General features: G+C 42.2%; 1 protein-coding gene across 8 annotated transcripts in view; it reads left to right on the top strand.

Annotated features, from left to right (window-relative positions):
• LOC110520596 (PTB domain-containing engulfment adapter protein 1) overlaps positions 1-26,432 on the top strand; it is a 168,205-nt gene that overhangs the window by 85,256 nt on the left and 56,517 nt on the right. For 6 of the 8 annotated variants that reach the window (XR_016494871.1, XR_016494869.1, XR_016494864.1 and 3 more), the window contains exon 2: positions 14,157-14,259. Coding sequence is in view for 2 of the 8 variants with exons in the window: in XM_090230408.1 (XP_090086534.1) it covers positions 21,455-21,538 (84 nt within the window). In the remaining 6 variants the exon portion in view is untranslated. Of the gene's footprint in view, positions 1-14,156; positions 14,260-20,639; positions 21,539-26,432 lie in introns of those variants that run through there. The other 2 variants (XM_090230408.1, XM_090230404.1) reach the window with 2 other exon arrangements.

Here is a 26,432-nt window from a genome sequence, read left to right on the forward strand (position 1 = left end):
AGGCATGGCAAGGGATGATCTCTTGATACCAAACTGAAATGGTCCACCCACACAGACAGTGTGGTGAATCAAATCAAATGTTATTTGTCACATGCTCCGAATACAACAGACCTTACAGAATACAACAGACCTTACAGAATACAACAGACCTTACAGAATACAACAGACCTTACACAATAAAACAGACCTTACAGTGAAATGCTTACTTACAAGTGCTTAATCAACAATGCTTTAAGAAGTTAAGTAAAAAATACAAAATAGAAAATAAAAGTAACAATTAAACAGCAGCAGTAAAATAACAAGTGAGGCTATATACAGGGGTACCGGTACAGAGTCAATGTGCAGGGGCACCGGTTAGTTGAGGTAATATGTACATGTAGGTAGAGTTATGCATAGATTATGAACAGAGAGTAGCAGCAGCATAAAATAGGGGTCTGGGTATGGGTAGCCCTTTTATTAGCCCTTTAGAAGCTGTTAAGAAGCCATTTGGACCTCGACTTGGCGCTCTGGTACCGCTTGCAGTGCGGTAGCAGAGAGAACAGTCTATGACTAGGGTGGCTGGAGTCTTTGACGATTTTTAGGGCCTTCCTCTGACATCGCCTGATATAGAGGTTCTGGATGGCAGGAATCTTGGCCCCAGTGATGTACTGGGCTGTGCGCACTACTCTCTGTAGTGCCTTGCGGTAGGAGGCCGAGCAGTTGCCATACCAGGCAGTGATGCAGCTGTAGAACCTTTTTGAGGATCTGAGGACGCATGCCAAGTCTTTTCAGTCTCCTGAGGGGGAATAGACTTTGTCCTGCCCTCTTCGGGACTGTCTTAGTGTGTTTGGACATATGATGATGATAGTTTCTTGGTGATGTGGACACCAAGGAACTTGAAGCAATCAACCTATTCCACTACAGCCCCGTCGATGACAATGGGGGCGTGCTCAGTCCTCTTTTTCATGTAATACACAATCATCTCCTTTGTCTTGATCACGTTGAGAGAGAGGTTGTTGTCCTGGCACCACACAACCAGGTCTCTGACTTCCTCCCTATCGGCTGTCTCATTGTGGTCGGTTATCAGGCCTACAACTATTGTGTCATCGGCAAACTTGATGATGGTGTTGGAGTCGTGCCTAGCAATGCAGTCATGAGTGAACAGGGAGTACAGGAGGGGACTGAGCATGCACCCCTGAGGGGCCCCTGTGTTGAGTATCAGCATGGCAAATGTGTTGTTCCCTATCCTTATCACCTGGAGGTGGCCCGTCAGGAAGTCCAGGATCCAGTTGCAGAGAAAGGTGGTTAGTCCCAGGGTCCTTGCTTATTGATCTGAGGGCACTATAGTCTTGAACACTGAGCTGCATTCTCACATACTGTATGTGTTCCTTTGGCCTATTTGGGAAAGGGCAGTGTTGAGTGCAATAGAGATTGCATCATCTGTTGGGGCGGTATGCAAATTGTAGTGGGTCTGGGGTTTCTGGGATAATGGTGTTGATGTGAGCCATGACCAGCCTTTCAAAGCACTTCATGGCTACAGAGTTGAGTGCCACAGGTCGGTAGTCATTTAGGAAGGTTACCTTAGTGTTCTTGGGCACAGGGACTATGGTGGTCTGCATGAAACATGTTAGTATTACAGACTCAGTCAGGGGCAGGTTGAAAATGTCAGTGAAGACACTTGCCAGTTGGTCAGCGCATGCTCAGCATACACATCCTGGTAATTCATCTGGCCCTGCGGCCTTGTGAATATAGACCTGTTTATAGGTCTTACTCACATCAGCTACGGAGAGCGTGATCACACAGTCGTCCGGAATGGCTGACGCTCTCATACATGTTTCAGTGTTACTTGCCTCGATGCGAGCATAGAAGTAATTTAGCTCATCTGGTAGGTTCATGTCACTGGGCAGCTTGTGGCTGTGCTTTCCATTGTAGTCTGTAATAGTTTGCAAGCCCTGCCACATCTGCAGAGCGTCGGAGCCGGTGTAGTATGATTCAATCTTAGTCCTGTTTGATGGTTTGTCGGAGGGCATAGCAGGATTTCTTATAAGCTTCCGTGTTAGAGTACTGCTTCTTGAAATCTGCAGCTCTACCCTTTAGCTCAGTGTGGATGTTGCCTGTAATCCATAGCTTCTGGTTGGGGTATGTACGTACGATCACTGTGGGGACAAAGTCATTGATGCACTTGTAAATGAAGCCAGTGACTGATGTGGTGTACTCCTCTGTTACGTTCTGTGTTTATGTATGTGTGTATTTCAGGAAATGGCTTCCTGGATTCCCCCAAGCAGCTGATTGGTCGGCCCCATTGCAGATTGGCGCTCTGATCCCGCCCTCTCATTAGGGGATTTAGCTTTTGCTTTGTTTCCGTCCAGTCCCTTTTCCCCACAATTTCTGTGTTAAGGAAATTCCCAGTAAACGGTAATATTCTCTGCCTCTGTCATCCTTACCCGCACCTACAATCACATACCTCTTTCACTCCATGGGGAGTTGAGTGTAGCAGGGTGTTTTGTTCCCTCCACCAAGAGGCGTGCGTAACATCCTCAATGCGATCAGAAGAATCCCAGAACATATTCCAGTCTGTGCTACTGGTGAATCCTGCTTTTTAGTTTTTTGCTTGTAAGCAGGAATCAGGAGGATAGAATTATGGTCAGATTTGCCAAATGGAGGGAGACCTGTGTGTGGAGTAAAGGTAGTCTAGAGTTTATTTTTTATTTTTTTACCCTCTGGTTGCACATTTAACATGCTGATAGAAATGAGGTAAAACTGATTTGAGTTTCCCTGCATTAAAGTCCCCGGCCACTAGGAGCGCCACCTGTGGATGAGTGTTTTCCTGTTTGCTTATGGCCGTGTACAACTCATTGAGTGAGGTCTTAGTGCCAGTGTCAGTCTGTGGTGGTATATGGATAGCTATGAAAAATGTAGATGTATACTGTCTTGGTAAATAGTATGGTCTACATCTTATTAGATGCTCTACCTCAGGTGAGCAAAGCCTCGAGACTTCCTTAGCTTTCTTGCACCAGCTGTTCTATACAAATATGCTGAGGCTGCCTCCCCTTGTCTTACTAGAGGCCTCTGTTCTATCCTGTCGAAAAGGCTTTAAACCCGGCAGCTCTTTATCATGTCGTTCAGCCATGACTCGGTGAAACATAATATATTATAGTATTTAATGTCCTGTTGGTCTATTTCACTATCGATTAAGTTGGCTAATGGGACCGACGGTGACGGTAGATTACCCTCTCGGCGACGGGTCCTTACAAGGCACCTGGGCGGTCGTCCACAATTCCTCCGTCTTTTCCTCCTGTGAATGACGGGGATGAGGGCCTTGTTGGGTGTCTGGTGTAAATCCTTCCCATCTGACTCGTGGAAGAATTCCTCCAGTACGGGGTTAGTAATCGTTGCCCTGATATCAAGAAGCTCTTTTCGGTCATAAGACAAGTTGGCAGAAACATTATGTACAAATAACGCGAAAAACATACACAATAGTACAATTGGTTATGGGATCGTTAAACTGCAGCCATCTCGTTCGGTGCCGTTGAGAAGGCGCAACAGAAGAAATTTGGCTTGTCACCTAAAACCCTCAACATTTTAGATGCACAATTGGTATTATCCTGTCGGGCTGTGTCACCGCCTGGTACGGCAACTACACCGCTCAGAACCGCAGGGCTCTCCAGAAGGTGGTGCGGTCTGCCGAACGCATCACCGGGGGCAAACTACCTGTCCTCCAGGACACATACAGCACCCGATGTCATAGGAAGGCCAAAAAGATAAAGGACAACAACCACCCGAGCCACTGCCTGTTCACCCTGCTACAATCCAGAAGGCGACGTCAGTACAAGTGCTTTAAAGCTGGAACCGAGAGACTGGAAAAATAGCTTCTATCTCAAGGCCATCAGAATGTTAAAGAGCCATCACTAACATAGAGGCTGCTGCCAACATACAGACTTGAAATCATTGGCCATTCTAACAAATGGATCACTAGTCACTTTATTAATTCCACTAATGATGTTTACGTATCTTGTATTAATCATCCCATATGTATATACTGTATTTTATACCATCTGTTGCATCTTGCCTATGTCGTACAGTCATTGCTCATCCATATATTTATATGTACATATTCTTATTCCATCCCTTTACTTAGATTTGTGTGTATTAGGTAGTTGTTGTTGACTTGTTAGATATTGCTGCACTGTTGGAACTAGACACAAGCGTTTCGCTACATTTGTAATAAGTGAGGTACTGGGCTGTATGCACTACCTTCTGTAGCGCATTCCCATCGGATGCCAAGCAGTGGCCATACCATACGGTGATGCAGCCAGTCAAGATGCTCTCAATGGTATAGCTGTAAAACATTTTGAAGGATCTGAGGGCCCATGCCAAATCTTTTGAGTTCCTGATGGGGAAGAGGTGTTGTCACTACTGCTTTGGTGTGTTTGGACCATGATAGATTCTAGTGATGTGGATACCGAGGGACAAGAAGACCTCGACCCGCTCCACTACAGACTTATGGATGTAAATGGGGGTGTGGTCGGCCCTCTGTTTCCGGTAGTCCATGATCATCAGCTGCTTTGTCTGGCTGCTGTTGAGGGAGAGGTTGTTTTCCAGGCACCACACTGCAAGGTATCTGACCTCTGCTTTGAAAGATTGGTCATGGCTCATAACACCACCATCCCAGGCACACTGGACCCACTCCAATTCACATACTGCACCAACAGATCCACAGATGACACAATCTCTATTGCACTCCACACTGACTTTTCCCACTTGGACTCCGACACTACCGGTCAAAGGTTTTAGAAGACCTACTCATTCCTGGGTTTTTCATTTTTAATACTCCCTACATTGTAGAATAATAATGAAGACTTCAAATATGAAATAACACACATGGAATCATGTAAACAAATCAAAATACATATTTGAGATTCTTCAAATAGCCACCCTTTGCCTGGAAGACTGTTTTACACATGCAGCTAAATTCGTCTTCGTTTGGGTCTATGGCTGGTAATAAAATGACACCACAGTATGTCTGCAGTATCTCACCATGTAAGGGCCGACGCCGGACAGGAGAAGCAGGTACAGGGAGTCAGACATTTATTTGGGAACAGACAAGGAGACAGGAACAGAGTAACAGATATGACATGACACAATTAATCCTGACAGATAGATACAGACAGATAGATATAAGATAATGACAAGTAAATTGAGTCCAATGATCGCTGATGCGCGTGACGGGGGGAAGGCAGGTGTGCGTACTGATGGTGGCTTAAGTGCGTAATGCTGGGGATCTTGGTGCCCTCGAGTGCAAGGGGGAGGAAGAGCGGGAGCAGGCGAGACAGTCCCCTAAACTTTAGGGGCTAGGGGGCACAATTTTTATGTTTGGAAAAATAACGTTCCCAAAGTAAATGGCCTATTTCTCAGGCCCATATGCTAGAATATGCATATAATTGACAGATTAGGATAGAAAACACTCTAAAGTTTCCAAAACTGTTAAAATAATGTCTGTGAGTATAACAGACCTGATATGGCAGGCGAAAACCCGAGGAAAATCCAACCAGGAAGTACTATTATTTTGAAAGGCTGTTTTTCCATTGAAAGCCTATCCACCATACAAAGACTTAGGACCCAGTTCACAAGCTCTATGGCTTCTTCTACACGTGGGCAGTTAGGCTTTGTTTCATGCTTTTACTCTGATAAATGAGGGAGATACAGCACTTTCAATGAGAGGCAAGTAGAAATTTCCAGACACCAGCCATGCGCCCGGGAACGCGCCTTTCTTGTTTCTCCTTTCCTATTGACGAAGCTTTTGTCCAGTTTAAATATTATTGCATTTTTATGACAAAAACAACCGGAGGATTGATTTTAAATATCGTTTGGCATGTTTCTACTAACTTTTATTGTACTTTTTAAAAACTTTTCGTCTGGACTTATTGCCTTGAGTTCCGCCTTGAGCATTCGGATTATTGGAAAAAACATGCAAACAAAAAGGAGGTTTTTGGTCATAACGAGGGATATTACCGAACAAAACAAACATTTATTGTCTCTCTGCACTTTGTCCGGATGATTGTTTGGGACAATGCATTTCTGAACATAACGCACAAATGTAAACTGAGATTTTTGGATATAAATATGAACTTTATCGAACAAAACATACATGTATTGTGTAACATGAAGTCCTATGAGTGCCATCTGATGAAGCTCATCAAAGGTTAGTGATTAACGCTAACGTATTATACACCATTTTAAAGATAAACTTGTTGTTAATCCCACCAGTGTCCACAAAAAAACCTAGTTAAAAAAACAGCCATTTTTCCAGCCAAAGAGAGGAGTCACAAAAATCTGAAATAGAGATAAAATGAATCACTAACCTTTTGATGATCTTTATCAGATGGCACTCATAGGACTTCATGTTACACAGTACATGTTTGTTTTGTTTGATAAATTCATATTTATATCCAAAAATCTCTGTTTACATTGGAGCGTTATGTTTTGCCTCCAAAACATCCGGTGAATGTGCAAAGAGCCAAGTGAATTTACAGAAATACTCATAATAAATGTTGATGAAAATACAACTGTTACGCATGGAATTAAATATATACTTCTCCTTAATGCAACCGCTCTGTCAGATTTCAAAAAAGCTTTACGGAAAAAGCATACCATGGAATAATCTGAGTACAGTGCTCAGAGACCAAAACATGTTATGGAGTCAACAAAAGTCAGAAATAGCATTATAAATATTCACTTACCTTTGATGATCTTCATCAGAATGCACTCCCAGGAATCCCAGTTCCACAATAAATGTTAGTTTTGTTCGATAAAGTCAATCATTAATGTCCAAATACCTCCTTTTTGTTCACGCATTTAGTACAGTTATCGAAAAGCACAAGCACTAGGTCCAGACAAAGTCAAAAAAGTTATATTACAGTTCGTAGAAACATGTCAAATGATGTATATAATCAATCTTTAGGATGTTTTTATAATACATCTTCAATAATGTTTCAACCGCAGAATTCCTTTGTCTTTAGAAATTAAAGGGAACGGAACTAACTCTCACAGGTGCTCGACTGACTGAGCACATGGCCTTCTGGCAGACCCATGACTCAATCAGCTCTCATTCTCTCCCACTTCACAGTAGTAGCCTGCAACAAGGTTCTACAGACTGTTGACATCTAGTGGAAGCCTTAGGAAGTGAAATAACCCCACAGACACTATATATTGTATAGGCTAAGACTTGAAAACCTACAAACCTCAGATTTCCCACTTACTGGTTGGATTTTTTTTGCCTGCCATATGAGTTCTGTTATACTCACAGACATCATTCAAACAGTTTTAGAAACTTCAGAGTGTTTTCTATCCAAATATACTAATATGCATATCCTAGCATCTGGGCCTGAGTATCAGGCAGTTTCCCTGGGCACGCTTTTCATCCGGACGTGAAAATACTGCCCCCTACCCCAAAGAAGTTAATTTAATCGCTATTTCTGACTTTTGTGAGCCCTCTCCTTGGCTGGAAAATGGCTGTATGGTTTTCTGTCAATAGGTGCTGACCTAACATAATCGCATGGTGTGCTTTCGCAGTAAAGCCTTTTTGAAATTGGACACTGTGGTTGGATTTACAAGAAGTTTATCTTTAAAATGGTGTATAATACTTGTATGTTTTAGGAATTTTAATTTGGGGATTTCTGTTGTTTTGAATTTGGCGCCCTGCAATCTCATTGGCTGTTGTTGAGGTGGGACGCTTGTACCAGAGAGGTTAACCTGGCTTTCGAAGACTTTAGAAAGGCTGGGCAGGATGGATAATGGTCTATAACAGTTTGGGTCTAGAGTGTCCCCCCCTTTGAAGAGGGGGATGACCGCGGAACCTTTCCAATCTTTATGGATCTCGGACGATACGAAAGAGAGGTTGAACAGACTGGTAATAGGGGTTGCAACAACAAAGAGAGAGTCTAGCCCAGCTAGACTCTCTCTTTGTACAAGTTCAGTTTCTGCAGCTCTGTCAGAACATCTGCTGTCTGAATTTGGGTGAAGGAGAAGCTGGGGAGGCTTGGTCAAGTAGCTGCAGGGGATGTGGAGCTGTTGGCTGGGGTTAGGGTAGCCAGTAGGAAAGCATGGCCAGCCGTAGAGAAATGCTTTTTGAAATTCTCGTTTATCGTGAATTTATCAGTGGTGACACCTGGGCGAGCCGGCCGAGACATGGGCGCTGGGCAAGCTGGCTGAGGGTGAACTCCCCACAAACCGGAAGGGGCATGGGAGCCTGGCGAGCTGGCTGAGGCATTGTCCACATATTCTAAGTCAGAACCGTCCAGAGCAGTGATGCTGGTCGGTCGGTCGGGCGGGTCAACGCCTGTCGATCCCGCTGCGGCATGGAAGCCCGAAGATCCGGCCGAGACTTAACAGACTGACGAGCCGGCTGGGAAAACAAGTCCTGACGATCCGGCTGAGGCCCAACGTGGGATGGGCGCATTCCGAGCCAACCGGGGCAAGGAAACCTCTCGTGCCAACTAAGGCGTGGAAGCCCGACGAGTTGGCTAGGCACCCCCGGTTCCATCGGCAGCGACCCAGGACCGACGTCACCACCAACCGTAACGCCAGGACTCCCCGATGCTTCGTGTGATGGCTTCGGGATCCTGTAAAGGCCGACGCCGGACAGGAGAAGCAAGTACGAGGAGTCATACATTTATTCGGGAACAGGCAAGGAAACAAAACAGGAACAACATCAGAACACGGGTAACACAAAGAAGGGAACAGAGCTTGGGAAGAGACAGATCTAGGGAAGGTAATGACCAGAAGGCCAGGGGGAGGAAGAGTGGGAGCAGGCTTGACACTAATCAAATCAAATCAAATGTATTTATATAGCCCTTCTTACATCAGCTGATATCTCAAAGTGCTGTACAGAAACCCACCCTAAAACCCCAAACAGAAAGCAATGCAGGTGTAGAAGCACGGTGGCTTGGAAAAACTCCCTAGAATGGCCAAAACCTAGGAAGAAACCTAGAGAGGTACCAGGCTATGAGGGGTGGCCAGTCCTCTTCTGGCTGTGGAGGTGGAGATTATAAGAGAACATGGCCAAGATGTTCAAATAATAATAATCACAGTAGTTGTCGAGGGTGCAGCAAGACAACACTTAAGGAGTAAATGTCAGTTTGCTTTTCATAGCTGATCATTAGGAGTATCTCTACTGCTCCTGCTGTCTCCAGAGAGTTGAAAGCAGTAGGTCTGGGACAGGTAGCACGTCCGGTGAACAGGTCAGCGTCCCATAGCCGCAGGCAGAACAGTTGAAACTGGAACAGCAGCACAGCCAGGTGGACTAGGGACAGCAAGCAGTCATCATGCCAGGTAGTCCTGAGGCATGGTCCTAGGGCTCAGGTCCTCCGAGAGAGAGAAAGAAAGAGAGAAAGAGAGAATTAGAGAGAGTATACTTAAATTCACACAGGACACTGGATAAGACAGGAGAAGTACTCCAGATATAACAAACTGACCCTAGCCCCCCGACACAAGCTACTGCAGCATAAATACTGGAGGCTGAGACAGGGGGGGTCAGGTGAGACTGTGGCCCCATCCGAAGATACCCCCGGACAGGGCCAAACAGGAAGGATATAACCCCACCCACTTTGCCAAAGCACAGCCCCCACACCACTAGAGGGACATCTTCAACCACCAACTTACCATCCTGAGACAAGGCCGAGTATAGCCCACGAAGATCTCTGCCACGTCACAACAAAAGGGGGGTCACATCAGTGACTCAACCCACTCAAGTGACGCACCCCTCCTAGGGAAAGAGCACAAGTAAGCCAGTAACTCAGCCCCTATAATAGGGTTAGAAGCAGAGAATCCCAGTGGAGAGAGGGGAACCGGCCAGGCAGAGACAGTAAGGGCGGTTCGTTGCTCAAGAGCCTTTCTGTTCACCTTCACACTCCTGGGCCAGACCACACTTAAAGAGATGAGTCTTCAGTAAAGACTTAAAGGTTGAGACCGAGTCTGCGTCTCTCACATGAGTAGGCAGACCATTCTATAAAAATGGAGCTCTTTTGGAGAAATCCCTGCCTCCAGCTGTTTGCTTAGAAATTCTAGGGACAATTAGGAGGCCTGAATCTTGTGATCGTAGCGTACGTGTAGGTATGTACGGCAGGACCAAATCAGAAAGATAGTTAGGAGCAAGCCCATGTAATGATTTGTAGATTAGCAGTAAAACCTTGAAATCAGCCCTTGCTTTAACAGGAAGCCAGTGTAGGAAGGCTAGCACTGCAGTAATATGATCAAATGTTTTGGTTCTAGTCAGAATTCTAGCAGCCTTATTTAGCACTACCTGAAGTTTATTTAGTGCTTTATCCGGGTAGCCGGAAAGTAAAGCATTGCAGTAGTCTAACCTAGAAGTAACAAAAGCATGGATACATTTTTCTGCATCATTTTTGGATAGAAAGTTTCTGATTTTTGCAATGTTACGAAGATGGAAAAAAGCTGTCCTTGAAACAGTCTTGATATGTTCGTCAAAAGTGAGATTAGGGTCCAGAGTAACACAGAGGTCCTTCACAGTTTTATTTGAGACGACTGTACAACCATCAATATTAATTGTTAGATTCAACAGAATATCTCTTTGTTTCTTGGGACCTAAAACAAGCATCTCTGTTTTGTCCGAGTTTAAAAGTAGAAAGTTTGCAGCCATCGCAAAATTGCGAGGGCAATTTTGGGGCTTCACCATGTTTCATTGAAATGGAAAGCTGTGTGTCGTCCGCATAGCAGTGAAAGTTAACATTATGTTTTCGAATGACATCCCCAAGAGGTAAAATATATAGTGAAAACAATAGTGGTCCTAAAACGGAACCTTGAGGAACACCAAGATTTACGGGTGATTTGTCAGAGGACAAACCATTCACAGAGACAAACTGATATCTTTCCAACAGATAAAATCTAAACCAGGCCAGAACTTGTCCGTGTAGACCAATTTGTGTTTCCAATCGCTCCAAAAGAATGTGGTGATCGATGATATCAAAAGCAGCACTAAGATCTAGGAGCACGAGGACAGATGCAGAGCCTCGGTCTGACACCATTAAAAGGTAATTTACCACCTTCACAAGTGCAGGTGCTATGATGGGATCTAAAACCAGACTGGAGCATTTCGTATACATTGTTTGTCTTCAGGAAGGCAGTAAGTTTTTTTTTTTTTTAATTGAGAGGAATGGAAGATTCAATATAGGCTGATAGTTTTTTATATTTTCTGCGGCAAGGTTTGGCTTTTTCAAGAGAGGCTTTATTACTGCCACTTTTAGTGAGTTTGGTACACATCCAGTGGATAGAGAGCTGTTTATGATGTTCAACATAGAAGGGCCAAGCACAGGAAGCAGCTCTTTCAGTAGTTTAGTTGGAATAGGGTCCAGTATGCAGCTTGAAGGTTTAGAGGCCATGATTATTTTCAACATTGTGTCAAGAGATATAGTACTAAAACACTTGAGTGTCTCTCTTTATCCTAGGTCCTGGCAGAGTTGTGCAGACTCAGGACAACTGAGCTTTGGAGGAATACGCAGATTTAAAGAGGAGTCCGTAATTTGCTTTCTAATGATCATGATATTTTCCTCAAAGAAGTTCATGAATTTACTGCTGAATTGAAAGCCATCCTCACTTGGGGAATGCTGCTTTTTAGTTAGCTTTGCGACAGTATCAAAAAGAAGACTACCTCCATATAAGGCTTGAAAAAGCTACTGTAATTATAATGTGGACACTATTCACTTTAAGCACTTTACTGGTCACAAACACAATATTTGCCTTACTTAATTCATTGAATTTAGATCTCAATATGGTTATGCTTTTGGCAGTAATCATAATAATATACGTTTTATAGATTTATGCATACTCTCATGCAAATGTTTTCTTGCCTCGGATTGCAAGAGAAATGAGTTGAGAACAAAGAACATTCAAGGAATCATCTACTGTCCTGATGCGTCTCACTTGAATAACCCTTGTAATCAAAACAGAGACGCTCAGAAAGTCCATGTGATACATTTTCTCTAGCCAGAGAAAGATTAGGAGTTTGTATTATAACACATCCTTTTGTTTTTGGGGGGAATCTGGAGATGAGTTGACAGTGTGAGAAGGAGTACAGGTTTTTACTTTCTGAAATAGCTACATTAAGTTTGTCTAATCCAACTATGGAATGGAAGGTCTATTTCCTCTCAGTCTTTAAAATAAATAAATACAAATATATACAGTGCCTTGCGAAAGTATTCGGCCCCCTTGAACTTTGCGACCTTTTGCCACATTTCAGGCTTCAAACATAAAGATATAAAACTGTATTTTTTTGTGAAGAATCAACAACAAGTGGGACACAATCATGAAGTGGAACGACATTTATTGGATATTTCAAACTTTTTTAACAAATCAAAAACTGAAAAATTGGGCGTGCAAAATTATTCAGCCCCTTTACTTTCAGTGCAGCAAACTCTCTCCAGAAGTTCAGTGAGGATCTCTGAATGATCCAATGTTGACCTAAATGACTAATGATGATAAATACAATCCACCTGTGTGTAATCAAGTCTCCGTATAAATGCACCTGCACTGTGATAGTCTCAGAGGTCCGTTAAAAGCGCAGAGAGCATCATGAAGAACAAGGAACACACCAGGCAGGTCCGAGATACTGTTGTGAAGAAGTTTAAAACCGGATTTGGATACAAAAAGATTTCCCAAGCTTTAAACATCCCAAGGAGCACTGTGCAAGCGATAATATTGAAATGGAAGGAGTATCAGACCACTGCAAATCTACCAAGACCTGGCCGTCCCTCTAAACTTTCAGCTCATACAAGGAGAAGATTGATCAGAGATGCAGCCAAGAGGCCCATGATCACTCTGGATGAACTGCAGAGATCTACAGCTGAGGTGGGAGACTCTGTCCATAGGACAACAATCAGTCGTATATTGCACAAATCTGGCCTTTATGGAAGAGTGGCAAGAAGAAAGCCATTTCTTAAAGATATCCATAAAAAGTGTTGTTTAAAGTTTGCCACAAGCCACCTGGGAGACACACCAAACATGTGGAAGAAGGTGCTCTGGTCAGATGAAACCAAAATTGAACTTTTTGGCAACAATTCAAAACGTTATGTTTGGCGTAAAAGCAACACAGCTGAACACACCATCCCCACTGTCAAACATGGTGGTGGCAGCATCATGGTTTGGGCCTGCTTTTCTTCAGCAGGGACAGGGAAGATGGTTAAAATTGATGGGAAGATGGATGGAGCCAAAACCTGATGGAGTCTGCAAAAGACCTGAGACTGGGACGGAGATTTGTCTTCCAACAAGACAATGATCCAAAACATAAAGCAAAATCTACAATGGAATGGTTCAAAAATAAACATATCCAGGTGTTAGAATGACCAAGTCAAAGTCCAGACCTGAATCCAATCGAAAATCTGTGGAAAGAACTGAAAACTGCTGTTCACAAATGCTTTCCATCCATCCTCACTGAGCTCGAGCTGTTTTGCAAGGAGGAATGGGAAAAAATTTCAGTCTCTCGATGTGCAAAACTGATAGACATACCCCAAGCGACTTACAGCTGTAATCGCAGCAAAAGGTGGCGCTACAAAGTATTAACTTAAAGGGGCTGAATAATTTTGCACGCCCAATTTTTCAGTTTTTGATTTGTTAAAAAAGTTTGAAATATCCAATAAATGTCGTTCCACTTCATGATTGTGTCCCACTTGTTGTTGATTCTTCACAAAAAAATACAGTTTTATATCTTTTTGTGTTTGAAGCCTGAAATGTGGCAAAAGGTCGCAAAGTTCAAGGGGGCCGAATACTTTCGCAAGGCACTGTATATATATATATATATTATGCAACATATTTTACTTTCAATATGGTCTGGTACGCAAATACCAGAGTTCACTGACTTTTTCTGACTGGCTATTTTTCTATTTTGGGGTAGTGTATGTACGTATGCCTGTCTGGTTTTTGCTGAGGTATTTGACACGGGGGCTATTTAAATATTACCGTAATCTGGAGGTTTCAGATGGATAAACGACTCAAACTGTCGTTTGCACTTATTTATTTTGTGTAGGCTATATTCTCTTGGTCTTGTTTGGTATCGACCAATGGCAGGTGACGGTACAGAATCAATTCTTTGAATAATAACTCAGATTTACCTAAAGCCTCAATGCTGTAAGACTAAACTTTCTTCTTCTCCCCCCCCCCCCCTACAGAGGACACAGTGCTCATGAGAAGACAGCACTTATGAGAATTATTAGGCCATTAGATGAGTGAGGCCCAACAGAGCATCCTGGTTGTTCACAGTCAAAAGTATTGGTAAGTCATTTCATCTGTTATCTTACATACTCTGGAGCTGTCCTAGACACTATTGATTGCAGCCTGTCTTCAAATCTAACTCACCCCAGGAGCTCCCAAAACAATCATTATGTGCTCAGTGTTTGTGATACAACAACAGCATATTTACATTCTTCAACAGTTCTTTTGGGGGGCAAAGACTGCCATTTATAGCATAAAGTGATCTCAGTATATGACAGTGACTGTGTATCCCGGTCATGTCCTTTCAGCCCAGTAGCCCATATCCACAAATAAGTGACAGTTGATTAAGCCTCTTACACAGTATTCTTTGACCTGTCTCCATATTTTTTTCCTAAATTATGTTCCAACTTGGGATACAGTTTCACAGTCCAGCCTCTGGCTTCACAGAGAATTCAACACATTTAAAACAGTCTCCGGCATAAAAATATGGGCTATTCTAAACAACTTGGACAGCTATTGCATCTAACTAAAGACATTTCTTATCATGCAGAAACAGTGGCGAAGATTAGAGCTAAATTATTGAAGTAGATTTTGGCCATAAACGGGTCGTTGGAATCCTTCTCTGAGATTTATGAGCGTGTGCCACCAGTGAAAGCAGCAGTCTCACTGCTGGTGAAACGCACATCTCTAATCCTCAGGCAATTTCAATGTAAAAGGAAGGCCCCCCCTTGGCATTTTTCCTATTTTGTGGCCTTACAACCTGGAATTAAAATAGATTTTTGAGGGGTTTGTATCATTTGATTTACAAAACATGTCTACCACTGTAAGATGCAAAATAGTTTTTTTTGTGAAACAAACAAGAAATAAGACAAACTGAAAACTTGAGCGTGCATAACTAGCTATTCACCCCCTCATAGTCAATACTTTGTAGAGACACCTTTTGCAGCAATTACAGCTGCATTCCTCTTGGCGTATGTCTCCATAAGCTTGGCACATCTAGCCACTGGGATTTTTGCCCATTCTTCAAGGCAAAACTGCTCCAGCTCCTTCAAGTTGGATGGGTTCCACTGGTGTACAGCAATATTTATGTTATACCGCAGATTCTCAATTGGATTGAGGTCTAGGCTTTGACTAGGCCATTCCAAGACATTTAAATGTTTCAACTTGAACCACTCCAGTGTTGCTTTAGCAGTATGCTCAGGGTCATTGTTTTGCTGGAAGGTGAACCGCTGTCCCAGTCTCAAATCGCTGGAAGACTGAAACAGGTTTCCCTCAATAATTTCCCTGTATTTAGCGCCATCCATCATTCCTTGAATTTTGATCAGTTTCCCAGTCCCTGCCGATGAAAAAAATCCCCACAGCATGATGCTGCCACCACCATGCTTCACCGTGGGGATGGTGTTCTCGGGGTGATGAGAGGTATTGGGTTTGCGCCAGACATAGCATTTTCCTTGATGGCCAAAAAGCTAAATTTTAGTCTCATCTGACCAGAGTGCCTTCTTCCATATGTTTGGGGAGTTTCCCACATTCCCTTTGGTGAACACCAAACATGTTTGCTTATTTTTTTCTGGCCACTCCTCCGTGAAGCCCATCTCTGTGGAGTGTACAGCTTAGAATGGTCCTCTGGACAAATACTCCAATCTCCGCTGTAGAGCTCCTTCAGGGTTATCGTTGGTCTCTTTGTTGCCTCTCGGATTAATGCCCTCTTTGCCTGGTCCATGAGTTTTGGTGGGCGGCCCTCTCTTGGTAGATTTGTTGTGGTGCATTATTCTTTCTATTTTTTTAACAATGGATTTAATGGTGCTCCGTGGGATGTTCAAAGTTTCAGATATTTTTGCGGGGCCAACCCTGATCTGTACTTCTCGCACGACTTTGTCCCTGACCTGTTTGGAGAGCTCCTTGGTCTTCAGTGCCGCTTGCTTGGTGGTTCCCCTTGCTTAGTGGTGATGCAGACTTTGGGGCCTTTCAGAACAGGTGTGTATATATACTGAGATCATGTGACAGATCATATGACACTTAGATTGCACACAGCTGGACTTTATTTAACTAATTATGTGACTTCTGGATGTAATTGGTTGCACCATATCTTATTTGTGGGCTTCATAGAAAAGGGGGTGAATACATATGCACGCACCACTTTTCAGTTTTTCATTTTGTATAATCTTTTGAAGCAAGTCATTTTTTAAACTTTCACTTTACCAATTTGGACTGTTTTGTGTATATCCATTACATGGAATAAAAATCGATTTTAAAATGCAGGTTGTAATGCAACAAAATAGGAAAAACACCAAGGGGTTGAAAACTTTTGCAAGGCACTGTATCATGTGCACTGAGGAGATGTATTGTCATGCACGAGGCAAGATGTTTAGCTGAGGACAGTCACAATTCCTGGACGTTTAGCTTGTTACTTATTTACGATAATTTGACAGTTTACGGATGAAGTTGTAGACCTGTTCCCATTAGTCAGTCTGTACTTCAGTGTTTCCAAAGCACCAATCGCTACGTTCAAAGTTGTAACTTTGGGTCATCTGAATGCACAGTGTAGATGACCTGATACTACTCCACTGACTCGGGGCAGAAAGGGCAGTTGCTACTACATTAAAACTTGTTCATTGTTATACAGTGCCTTTCGAAAGTACTCAGAACCCTTGACTTTTTCCACATTTTGTTACATTACAGGCTTATTCTAAAATTGATTCAAACAGGTTTTTAGAAATGTTTGCAAATATATAAAAATAAAATAAAAATAATACATTTGCATAAGTATTCAGACTCTTTACTCATTACTTTGTTGAAGTACCTTTTGCAGCGATTACAGCATTGAGTCTTGTTGGGTATGATGCTACAAGCTAGGCACACCTGTATTTGGGGAGTTTCTCCCACTTTTCTCTGCAGATCCTCTCAAGCTCTGTCAGGTTGAATTGGGAGCGTTGCTGCACAGCTATTTTCAGATCTCCCCAGAGATATTTGATCAGGTTCAATTCCCAGACTCTGGCTGGGCCACTCAAAGACATTCAGAGACTTGTCCCGAAGCCACTCCTGCGTTGTTTTTGCTGTATGCTTACGGTCATTGTCCTGTTGGAAGGTAAACCTTCGCCCCAGTCTGAGGTCCTGAGCGCTCTGGAGCAGGTTTTCATCAAGGATCTCTCTGTACTTTGCTCCGTTCATCATTTCCTCAACCCTGACAAGTTTCCCAGTCCCTGCTGCTGAAAAACATCCCCACAGCATAATGCTGCCACCACCATGCCTCACTGTAGACATGGTGCCAGGTTTCCTCCACACGTGACGCTTGGCATTCAGGCCAAAGAGTTCAATCTTGGTTTCATCAGACCAGATAATCTTGTTTCTCATGGTCTGAGTGTCTTTAGGTGTCTTTTAGCAAACTTCAAGTTGGCTGTCATGTGCTTTTTTACTGAGGAGGGGCTTCCGTCTGGCCACTTTACCATAAAGGCCTGATTGGTGGAGTGCTGCAGAAATGGTTGTCCTTCTGGAATGTTCTCCCATCTCCACAGAGGACCTCTAGAGCTCTGTCAAAGTAACCATCAGGTTCTTGGCCACCTCCCTGACCAATGACCTTCTTCCCCGATTGCTCAGTTTAGCCGGGCGGCCAGCAGATGAGTCTTGGCGGTTCCAAACTTCTTCCATTTAAGACTGATGGAGGACACTGTGTTCTTGGGGACCTTCAATGCTGCAGACATGTTTTGGTACCCTTCCCCAGATCTATGCCTCGACACATTCCTGTCTCAGAGCTCTACAGACAATTCCTTCTGCCTCATTGCTTGTTTTTTTGTCAACTGTGGGACCTTATATAGACCTGTGTGTGTCTTTCCAAATCATGTCCAATCAATTGAATTTACCACAGGTGGATTCCAATCAAGTTGTAAAAACTTCTCAAGGATGATCAACGGAAACAGGATGCACCTGAGCTCAATTTTGAGTGAAATAGCAAAGGGTCTGAATACTTATGTAAGTGAGATGTGTCGTATCTTTGGCTATGCCGGATTAAGTTATATGACATGCTATTCTATAAAATCCTTTCTCTGTAATTAATATTACCTGATTGAGCTAATCATGTAAATGTAATTAACTAGAAAGTCGGGGCACCACGAAATAGTGTTTATAGAGCTGTTATCTTCTGAATAAACTCTGAAAGACCTAGTAATATTTTACATCAATAGCAGTCAATATTAATCGTCACCTTATTTCAGTCTCATCTGAAAGTTGAAAATTCTTGGTTATCTTCAGGAACCCTGGCTAACAAGTTGAATCAGCAATACAAATTGGGTTTAATTATTTATTTACTAAATACCTAACTAATCACACAGAATTGCATATACACAGAATGCAAATTATGTCATACAGAAAACGTCCCTGGTGGACGGAGCCGACATAATTTCTGGTTACACAAAGGAAAGGGGGTTGGGTTTGAGTGAAAGATCGGGAAGACTGAGGAACAAAGGGAGAAGCCATGCTATCGTAAATACAGTATCTTATGCATTCTAAATTACCGCCCATTTGGAAAAGAAAAATGCAATAAATAGTTACTCTGAGCTGCGCTTCGGTAGGTTGGTCGTAGATGCTGGCCGTGTTGGCCAACAGAGATCTTGCTGTCCTCGGAAGAATGTCTCTGGTGGTAAATTGGTTATGTTGTAGTATCGTTGTTGTGTGTTAGACTGGATATGTCATCCGTCCTTTCCTAGCCCACGTTTACAGCGGCCGCTGCTAACTCAACGGCTAGGATGTCTCACTTCTTTAGTGAATAAGAGTTCAAAGTTCATACCATTCACAACCAAAGCTCACACTGAGGTTGGCTTAGTTCTGTAGTTGACATGTTAGTCCTTTTTAACGTATAGACCGTCGTCCTATCGTCCTCGGAAAAGCTTATTATATAAGTCCTTTTAACGTGAGGCTGCAGAACAGAAAGTTACATTTTCGTCAAGGGCTTATATAGTGGAGGGAGAGAAGGGTGTGTTTCATAGTTTATAACCAATGTCTCTTCACAGGGGCGGGCCACTGATTGAGCAGAACTCTAACCTTATGAAAACCCAATTCTCTCATTTGGAAGCTAAAATTACATTTAATCTTTTCACAAATAGTTTCATATTCAAACATTTAAATTGCACAACAATTCCATGTGAATCTGATAACTAGAATGTGTAGACTTTCCCAGATACAGTTTATGTCATCCTGTCATCAGTCATAATGTCTCAGATGACAACCGAACTGACATCATATTCATTAAGTACCAACGCATATTTTCAATTGGTTCTATTACCGAAATATGGTTCCTTTCCCCCCACTTGTTTGATGTTCCCAGACTCTCTATGTTTAACAAAGGCTATTCAAGAGTCCTTCAGTAGAGTCAGAGAGAGAGGGAAGGGAGAAAGGTATTTATGTTTTTTTTTATTTTTTTTTTATACATTTGCAAAAATGTCTACATTTGTATTCGCTTTGTCGTTAAGGAGTATTGTGTGTAGATTGCTGAGGAAATGTGTTTATTAAATTTTTTGAAAATGTCTGTTACGTGACAAAATGTGGAAAAATTTGAATTTGTTTTTGAGAAGGACGTAGTAGTGACTATTGCTGTTGCGAGGTGATACAGTTGGCACAGGATGCCCGCTCGATAAAAAGGCTTCCGAAGGTTGCAGTGGAGTTCTCGATGACTCGACAACTAGCTTTTGAGATTGACTTGATTCAGTCGTGAATGCACATATCGAGAGCTCAACGTTTTCGGTCTGATATTCAGCCAAGGTCTTCGGCCATAGCTAAGGCTCCTTAATAATGACATGAGCCAACCAAGGGTCTCAGCCCCCAGGCATCTCTACCCCCAATGCTCTAATTTATGTTAACCTGGGTCGGACCTGTTTGGGATAGGGGGCAGCATTTTCACGTTTGGATGAAAAGCATGCCCAGAGTATACTGCCTTCTACTCAGTCCCAGTTGCTAATATATGCATATTATTATTAGATTTCAATAGAAAACACCCGGAAGTTTCTAAAACTGTTTGAATGATGTCTGTGAGTATAATAGAACTCATGTGGCAGGCTAAAACCTGAGAAAAATCCAACCAGGAAGTGGGAAATCTGAGATTTGTAGTTTTTCAAAGCTTGGCCTATCGTTAACACAGTGTCTATGGAGTCAAATTGCACTTCCTAAGGCTTCCACTAGATGTCAACGTTCTTTAGAAACTTGTTTGAAAATTCTACTGTAATGGAGGGGCTCTTAAGGGCTCTTTGAGTCAGTGGTCTGGCAGATTGCCACAAGCTCGTTCACGTGAGAGGTAGCTCGCATTCCATTGCTTTTCTACAGACAAAGGAATTCTCCAGTTGGAACATTATTGAAGATTTATGTTTAAAACATCCTAAAGATGGATTATTTTCATCGTTTGACGTGTTTCTACGGACTGTAACGGAACTTTTGTTCTTTTTGTCTGGACCTAGTGCTCGCGCCTCATGAAGATGGATTACTGGGCTGAACGCGCTAACAACAAGGAGGAATTTGGACATAAATGATTAACTTTATTGAACAAATCAAACATTTATTGTGGAAGTGGGATTCCTGAGAGTGCATTCTGATGAAGATCATCAAAGTTAAGCGAATATTTATAATGCTATTATTGCATGGTGTGCTTTTTCCGTAAAGTAAAAAAAATCTAACACAGCGGTTGCATTAAGGAGAAATCTATCTTTAATTCTGTGAATAACACTTGTATATTTTATCAATGTTTATTTTGAGTATTTCTGTAAATTCATATGACTCTCTGCAAAATCACCGGATGTTTTGGAAGCAAAACATTACTGAATGTAACGTGCCGATTTAAACTGAGATTTTTTTATATAAATATGGACTTTATCGAACAAAACATACATGTATTGTGTAACATGATGTCCTATGAGCGTCATCTGATGAAGATCATCAAAGGTTAGTGATTAATTGTATCTATATTTCTGCTTTTTGTGACTCCTTTCTTTGGCTGGAAAAATGGCTGTGTGTTTTTGTGACTTGGCTCTGACCTAACACAATCATATGTTGTGCTTTCGCTGTAAAGCCTTTTTGAAATCGGACACGATGGGTAGATTAACAAGAAGTTTATCTTTCATTTGGTGTATTGCTCTTGTTAATGTGTGAAAGTTACATATTTCGTGCACTGCCTTTTCAGCAGAATGTTGTCGAGGGGTTCCGCTACCGTAAGAAGTTAAGTGATCCCAGAGGTGGCCCAGGGTAGCCCTCATGTCCATTTGTTTACTACTAGGATATGCTGAACAACACCTCGTCTGCTTGCTTCCCTGCCTGCGGTGCTCCCACAGATTCAGAGATCCATGTAATGCATCAGCAGCGGGTAATCGGATTTACAATGACTACACCAGCAAATCTGCAATGCTAATGTGCTTAATAAAAGGCTCTCAAATAGGTTAAGTTGGTTTTGTATTTCATCCTATATGGAACTGTCTCTCTCATCTATGTCCCATGGAGAAGCAATAGGCTACAGGCCAACATCACAAATATATCTTAGCAATTTCTGCACCCCCTCATGCAAATATGTTTGTCTCTCTGTGGGGAGAATGGTTAAAGTGAAGATGGGCAGTGGACTGAAATCAAAAGTTGCACTGTGTGGAGCACATGAATGGTTTCAGATGTGTGTGTGTGTGTGCGCAAGGAGGGGGTACTGGATTTTCTAAGAACAGTAAACCAAGGGAGCAAGTTGAGATTAGTGTTTTTCTAGCTATGTGTGTGGGTGTGTGATGACTCTTGCGAAATCCCCCCACTTCCCCAAACCCTATCAGCACTATGATATCACTACACGAGAAAACCAAAATGTTCTGTGTTTTTGTATGTCTGTGCCAACCTTCACAGATGTTGGTACAAAACAATATATGAAGAAGACAATTTGGCGTTCAGCTAACATTATTCCTCTAAAAAAAATGCAGACTATCATGAAAACCTTTTCTCCTCAAATAGTCATTTGAATTAATATTTTAAATTTAAAGAATACTGTCCAGCTTCAGCAGCAAAGTAGGGCTCCACATTTAGTATATGTGAATAGAAAGAAAGTTGTTTTATGATGAAGGAATATTTGATCATCTAACAAAGCATCTAATTACAGTGGCTTGAGAAAGTATTCATCCCCTTGTGCATTTTTCCTATTTTGTTGCCTTACAACCTGGAATTAAAATGGATTTTTAGGGGGTTTGTATCATTTGATTTACATAACATGCCTACCACTTTGAAGATGCAAAATGTTTTTTATTGTGAACGAACAAGAAGACAAAAAAAATGTAAACTTGACCATGCATAACTATTGACCTCGTCAAAGTCAATTTGTAGAGCCACCTTTTGCAGAAATTACAGCTGCAAGTATCTTGGGGTATGTCTCTATAAGCTTGGCACATTTAGCCACTGGGATGTTTGCCCATTCTTCAAGGCAAAACTGCTCCAGCTCCTTCAGGTTGGATGGGTTCCGCTGGTGTACAGCAATATTTAAGTCATGACCCAGATTCTCAATTGGATTGTGGTTTAAGCTTTGACTAGGCCATTCCAAGACATTTAAATGTTTCCCATTAAACCACTCGAGTGTTGCTTTAGCAGTAAGCATAGGGTCATTGTCTTGCTGGAAGGTGAACCTCTGTCCCAGTCTCAAATCTCTGGAAGATTGAAACAGGTTTCCCTCAAGCGCCATTAGCGCCATCCATCATTCCTTCAATTTTGATCAATTCCCCAGTCCCTGCCGATGAAAAACATCCCCACAGCATGATGCTGCCACCACCATGCTTCACTGTGGGGATGTTCTCAGGGCAATGAGAGGTGTTGGGTTTGCACCAGACATAGTGTTCTCCTTGATGGCAAAAAACAACAATTTTAGTCTAATCTAACCAGAGTACCTTCTTCCATATGTTTTGGGGTGTCTCCCACATGCCTTTTGGCGAACATCAAACGTGTTTTCTTATTTTTCTCTATAAGCAATGGCTTTTTTCTGGCCACTCTTCCGGTAAAGCCCATCTCCGTGGAGTGTACGGCGTAAAGTGGTCCTATGGACAGATACTCCAATCTCCGCTGTGGACTTTTTCACCTTCTTCGGGTTATCTTTGATCTCTTTGCTGCCTCTCTGATTAATGCCCTCCTTGCCTGGTATGTGAGTCTTGGTGGGTGGCCCTCTCTTGGCAGGTTTGTTGTGATGCCATATTCTTTCCATGTTTTAATAATGGATTTAATGGTGCTCTGTGGGATGTTCAAAGTTTCTGATATTTTTTTATAACCCAACCCTGATCTGTACTTTTCCACGACTTTGTCCCTAACCTCTTTGGAGAGCTCCTTGGTCTTCATGGTGCCGCTTGCTCAGTGGTGCCCCTTGCTTAGTGGTGTTGCAGACTCAGGCCACTTTCAGAACAGGTGAATATATACTGAGATCATGTGACACTTAGATTGCACACAGGTGGGCTATATTTAACTAATTGTGTGACTTCTGAAGTTAATTGGTTGCACCAGGAGGTGAATTCATATGCACCCGCCACTTTTCCGTTTTTTATTTGTATAATATTTTGAAACAAGTAATTTTAAAAGTTTCACTTCATTTTGTGTATGTCCATTTTTATTTATCTTTATTTAACTATAAAAGTCAGTTAAGAACAAATACTTTTTTCAATGATGGCCTAGGAACAGTGGGTTAACTGCCTCGTTCAGGGGCAGAACGACCTTGTCAGCTCGGATTCGATCATGCAACCTTTCGGTTACTAGTCCAATGCTCTAACCAATAGGCTACCTGCCGCCCCAGTACATGAAATCCAAATAAAAATATATTTATATTACAGGTTGTAATGCAACAAAATAGGAAAAACGCCAAATGGGATGAATACTTTTGCAAGGCACTGTTGATATCATGCTCTATAAAACAAAGCTTTATTCAAATAATGTAAAAAACATTGTTACCTCTACCCTCCGTTCCAGCTGAACCCTAGACATCTTCAGATACTGCCTTGACACATTGAGAGTGGGTCAACTTATTTACAATAACTTGAAATGCTTGAATGCATCCAAAATAGCTGCATTATATGCATATTCATTATAAAACTACAATGTAGAACATATCAACATGTAAATGTATAATAATCTCATGTATAATGCATTATTTAACCATTGGGGACAAATTGGTAGTGACATTTAATTCGAAAAATGATTTTCACATCACTGATGTCATATTTGGCAACTTGCATTTTGAGATACAACATTTGAATCATTATTAGTGTAAATGAAATTCCTCTGTCATGCAAAGTCAAGGTAATTGTGCAGAAACTTTACAGACACTTAGCGAAACCTCAATGGTTTGCAATTACTGTAGTGGCAAATGCAATGTGGCCCACAGTTTGAACCCAGTGGTCCTATGGCAGTGTATGTTGGAAACTTGATAGAATGTGAATTGAGCTTGGAGTGTATCACTATGTCAGCAAAAACTAACAGGCTAGAAAGTGTCAATGTCAATGAATTGTTAGCTAAATTACTCTGCAGAATATCTGACCTTCTTGAATGCATGCCAAGATGCTTGTCTGTGTAGGTGGAAGGATACATTTTTTATTTAATTATTTGTCGTTGACACTATAGACATTGTGGTTACTGTGATGGATCGGAGTCAAGATACAGGGGAAGCGTTACATATATCAGGGCTCCCAGACGATGACCCTTGACAGATTTGATAATTTTGTCTAAATATTTCAGAGAATTTGACATGCCTTTCCAGAAATAGTGTGCTTTGTCAGCTGTTTCCACTCGCCAAGATTCAAGAGACCCCGTGGAGAGTGAGACTCCTGTCACGCCCTGACCGTAGAGATCTTTTTATTGTCTATGTTTGGTTGGTCAGGGTGTGACTCGGGTGGGAAACTCTATGTTCTATGTTTTGGCCGGGTATTGTTCTCAATCAGGGACAGCTGTCTATCTTAGTCTCTGATTGGGAATCATACTCGGCAGCCTTTTTCCTTTTGTATTTTGTGGGTAGTTGTTTTTGTTAGTGAACTGTATAGCCCTAGTAAGCTTCACGTTAGTTTTTGTTGTTTCTTGTTTTGTTGGCGATAGTTTTAATAAAGACAAATTGACGCTCACCACGCTGCACCTTGGTCCGGTCATTTCCACGATTTTGACGAGCGTGTCAACTCCAAACATTTTCTCAATCTATTTTTGAATTGCATGTGACAATATTCCCCCTATTGACATTGTAACGGGATAACTACTCTTCCTGGATATCATTGGCCTAATAACTGTTGGTATATTAAAGACATACTGCAGCATTTTGCACATTCAGCCCTTTTTCTCTACTTACCCTGTCAGACGAACTCACGGATATCATTTTTCTGTCGGTGCGTGCAGTTTACAGGATGTTGAAGTTAGTTTTGCTAGCCAATACTAACTAGCAATAGTGCAATGACTGGAAGTCAACAAGAATAGCTAGCATTAACTCTTCACAACTCATGATTAGTCTCTCTGCTTGTGTGGTTTTTGTCTTGTCCTTTGTATCAACTGTAGACTCGTGACTTTAACATTTCTCTGTCCCGCATTGAATATGTTACTTCATACTTTTTTGATAGATTTGACTTATTTAATTGAAGGAAGGCTATTCAGATCACACGGTGCATGGTAGAATAGTAACAATTGGTAGAAGTCAGAGTAATCTTGGGATGTGAGAAGCACATTGCACACGTTTCCACTTCTTCTTTTAAGGTATGAGTCATATGTTGATAAACTCAGCTGTGATTTATTGCCACGACTTCCGCCGAAGTTGGTCCCTCTACTTGTTCGGGCGGTGACGTCACCGACCTTCTAGCCATCGCTGGTCCATTTTTCATTTTCCAATGGTTTTTTCTTGTCTCACATCACACCTGGTTTCAATCCCATCATTATATGTTGTGTATGTATAGGTGCTATGTCTGTTATGGTGTGCAACGGGTTTTATTTACCCACTTTATTTTGTATATGTTGGTTTTTGGAGTTGGTGAGCTTTCATTAAATACTCCGTTTATACCAAGTTCGTTCCCCTGGCGCCTGACTTCCCTGCCACCAACATGCACCACATTACAGAATCCCCGACCCGATATGGTGTCAGCAGGACAAGGTACCCCGGCCATAGAGGTGGAGGAGCGCGTCCAGGAGCATGCAGCAATGCTCCACCATCTTGGCATCGCCATGGACCGCTTTGTCCAGATTATGGACCTCTGGGAGAGACAGGGAGTTCTTCAGCTCCTCCACCAGCA

This window comes from Oncorhynchus mykiss, chromosome 3, assembly GCF_057628025.1.
Source record: "Oncorhynchus mykiss isolate SJ-2025 chromosome 3, ASM5762802v1, whole genome shotgun sequence".
Taxonomy (NCBI): domain Eukaryota; kingdom Metazoa; phylum Chordata; class Actinopteri; order Salmoniformes; family Salmonidae; genus Oncorhynchus; species Oncorhynchus mykiss.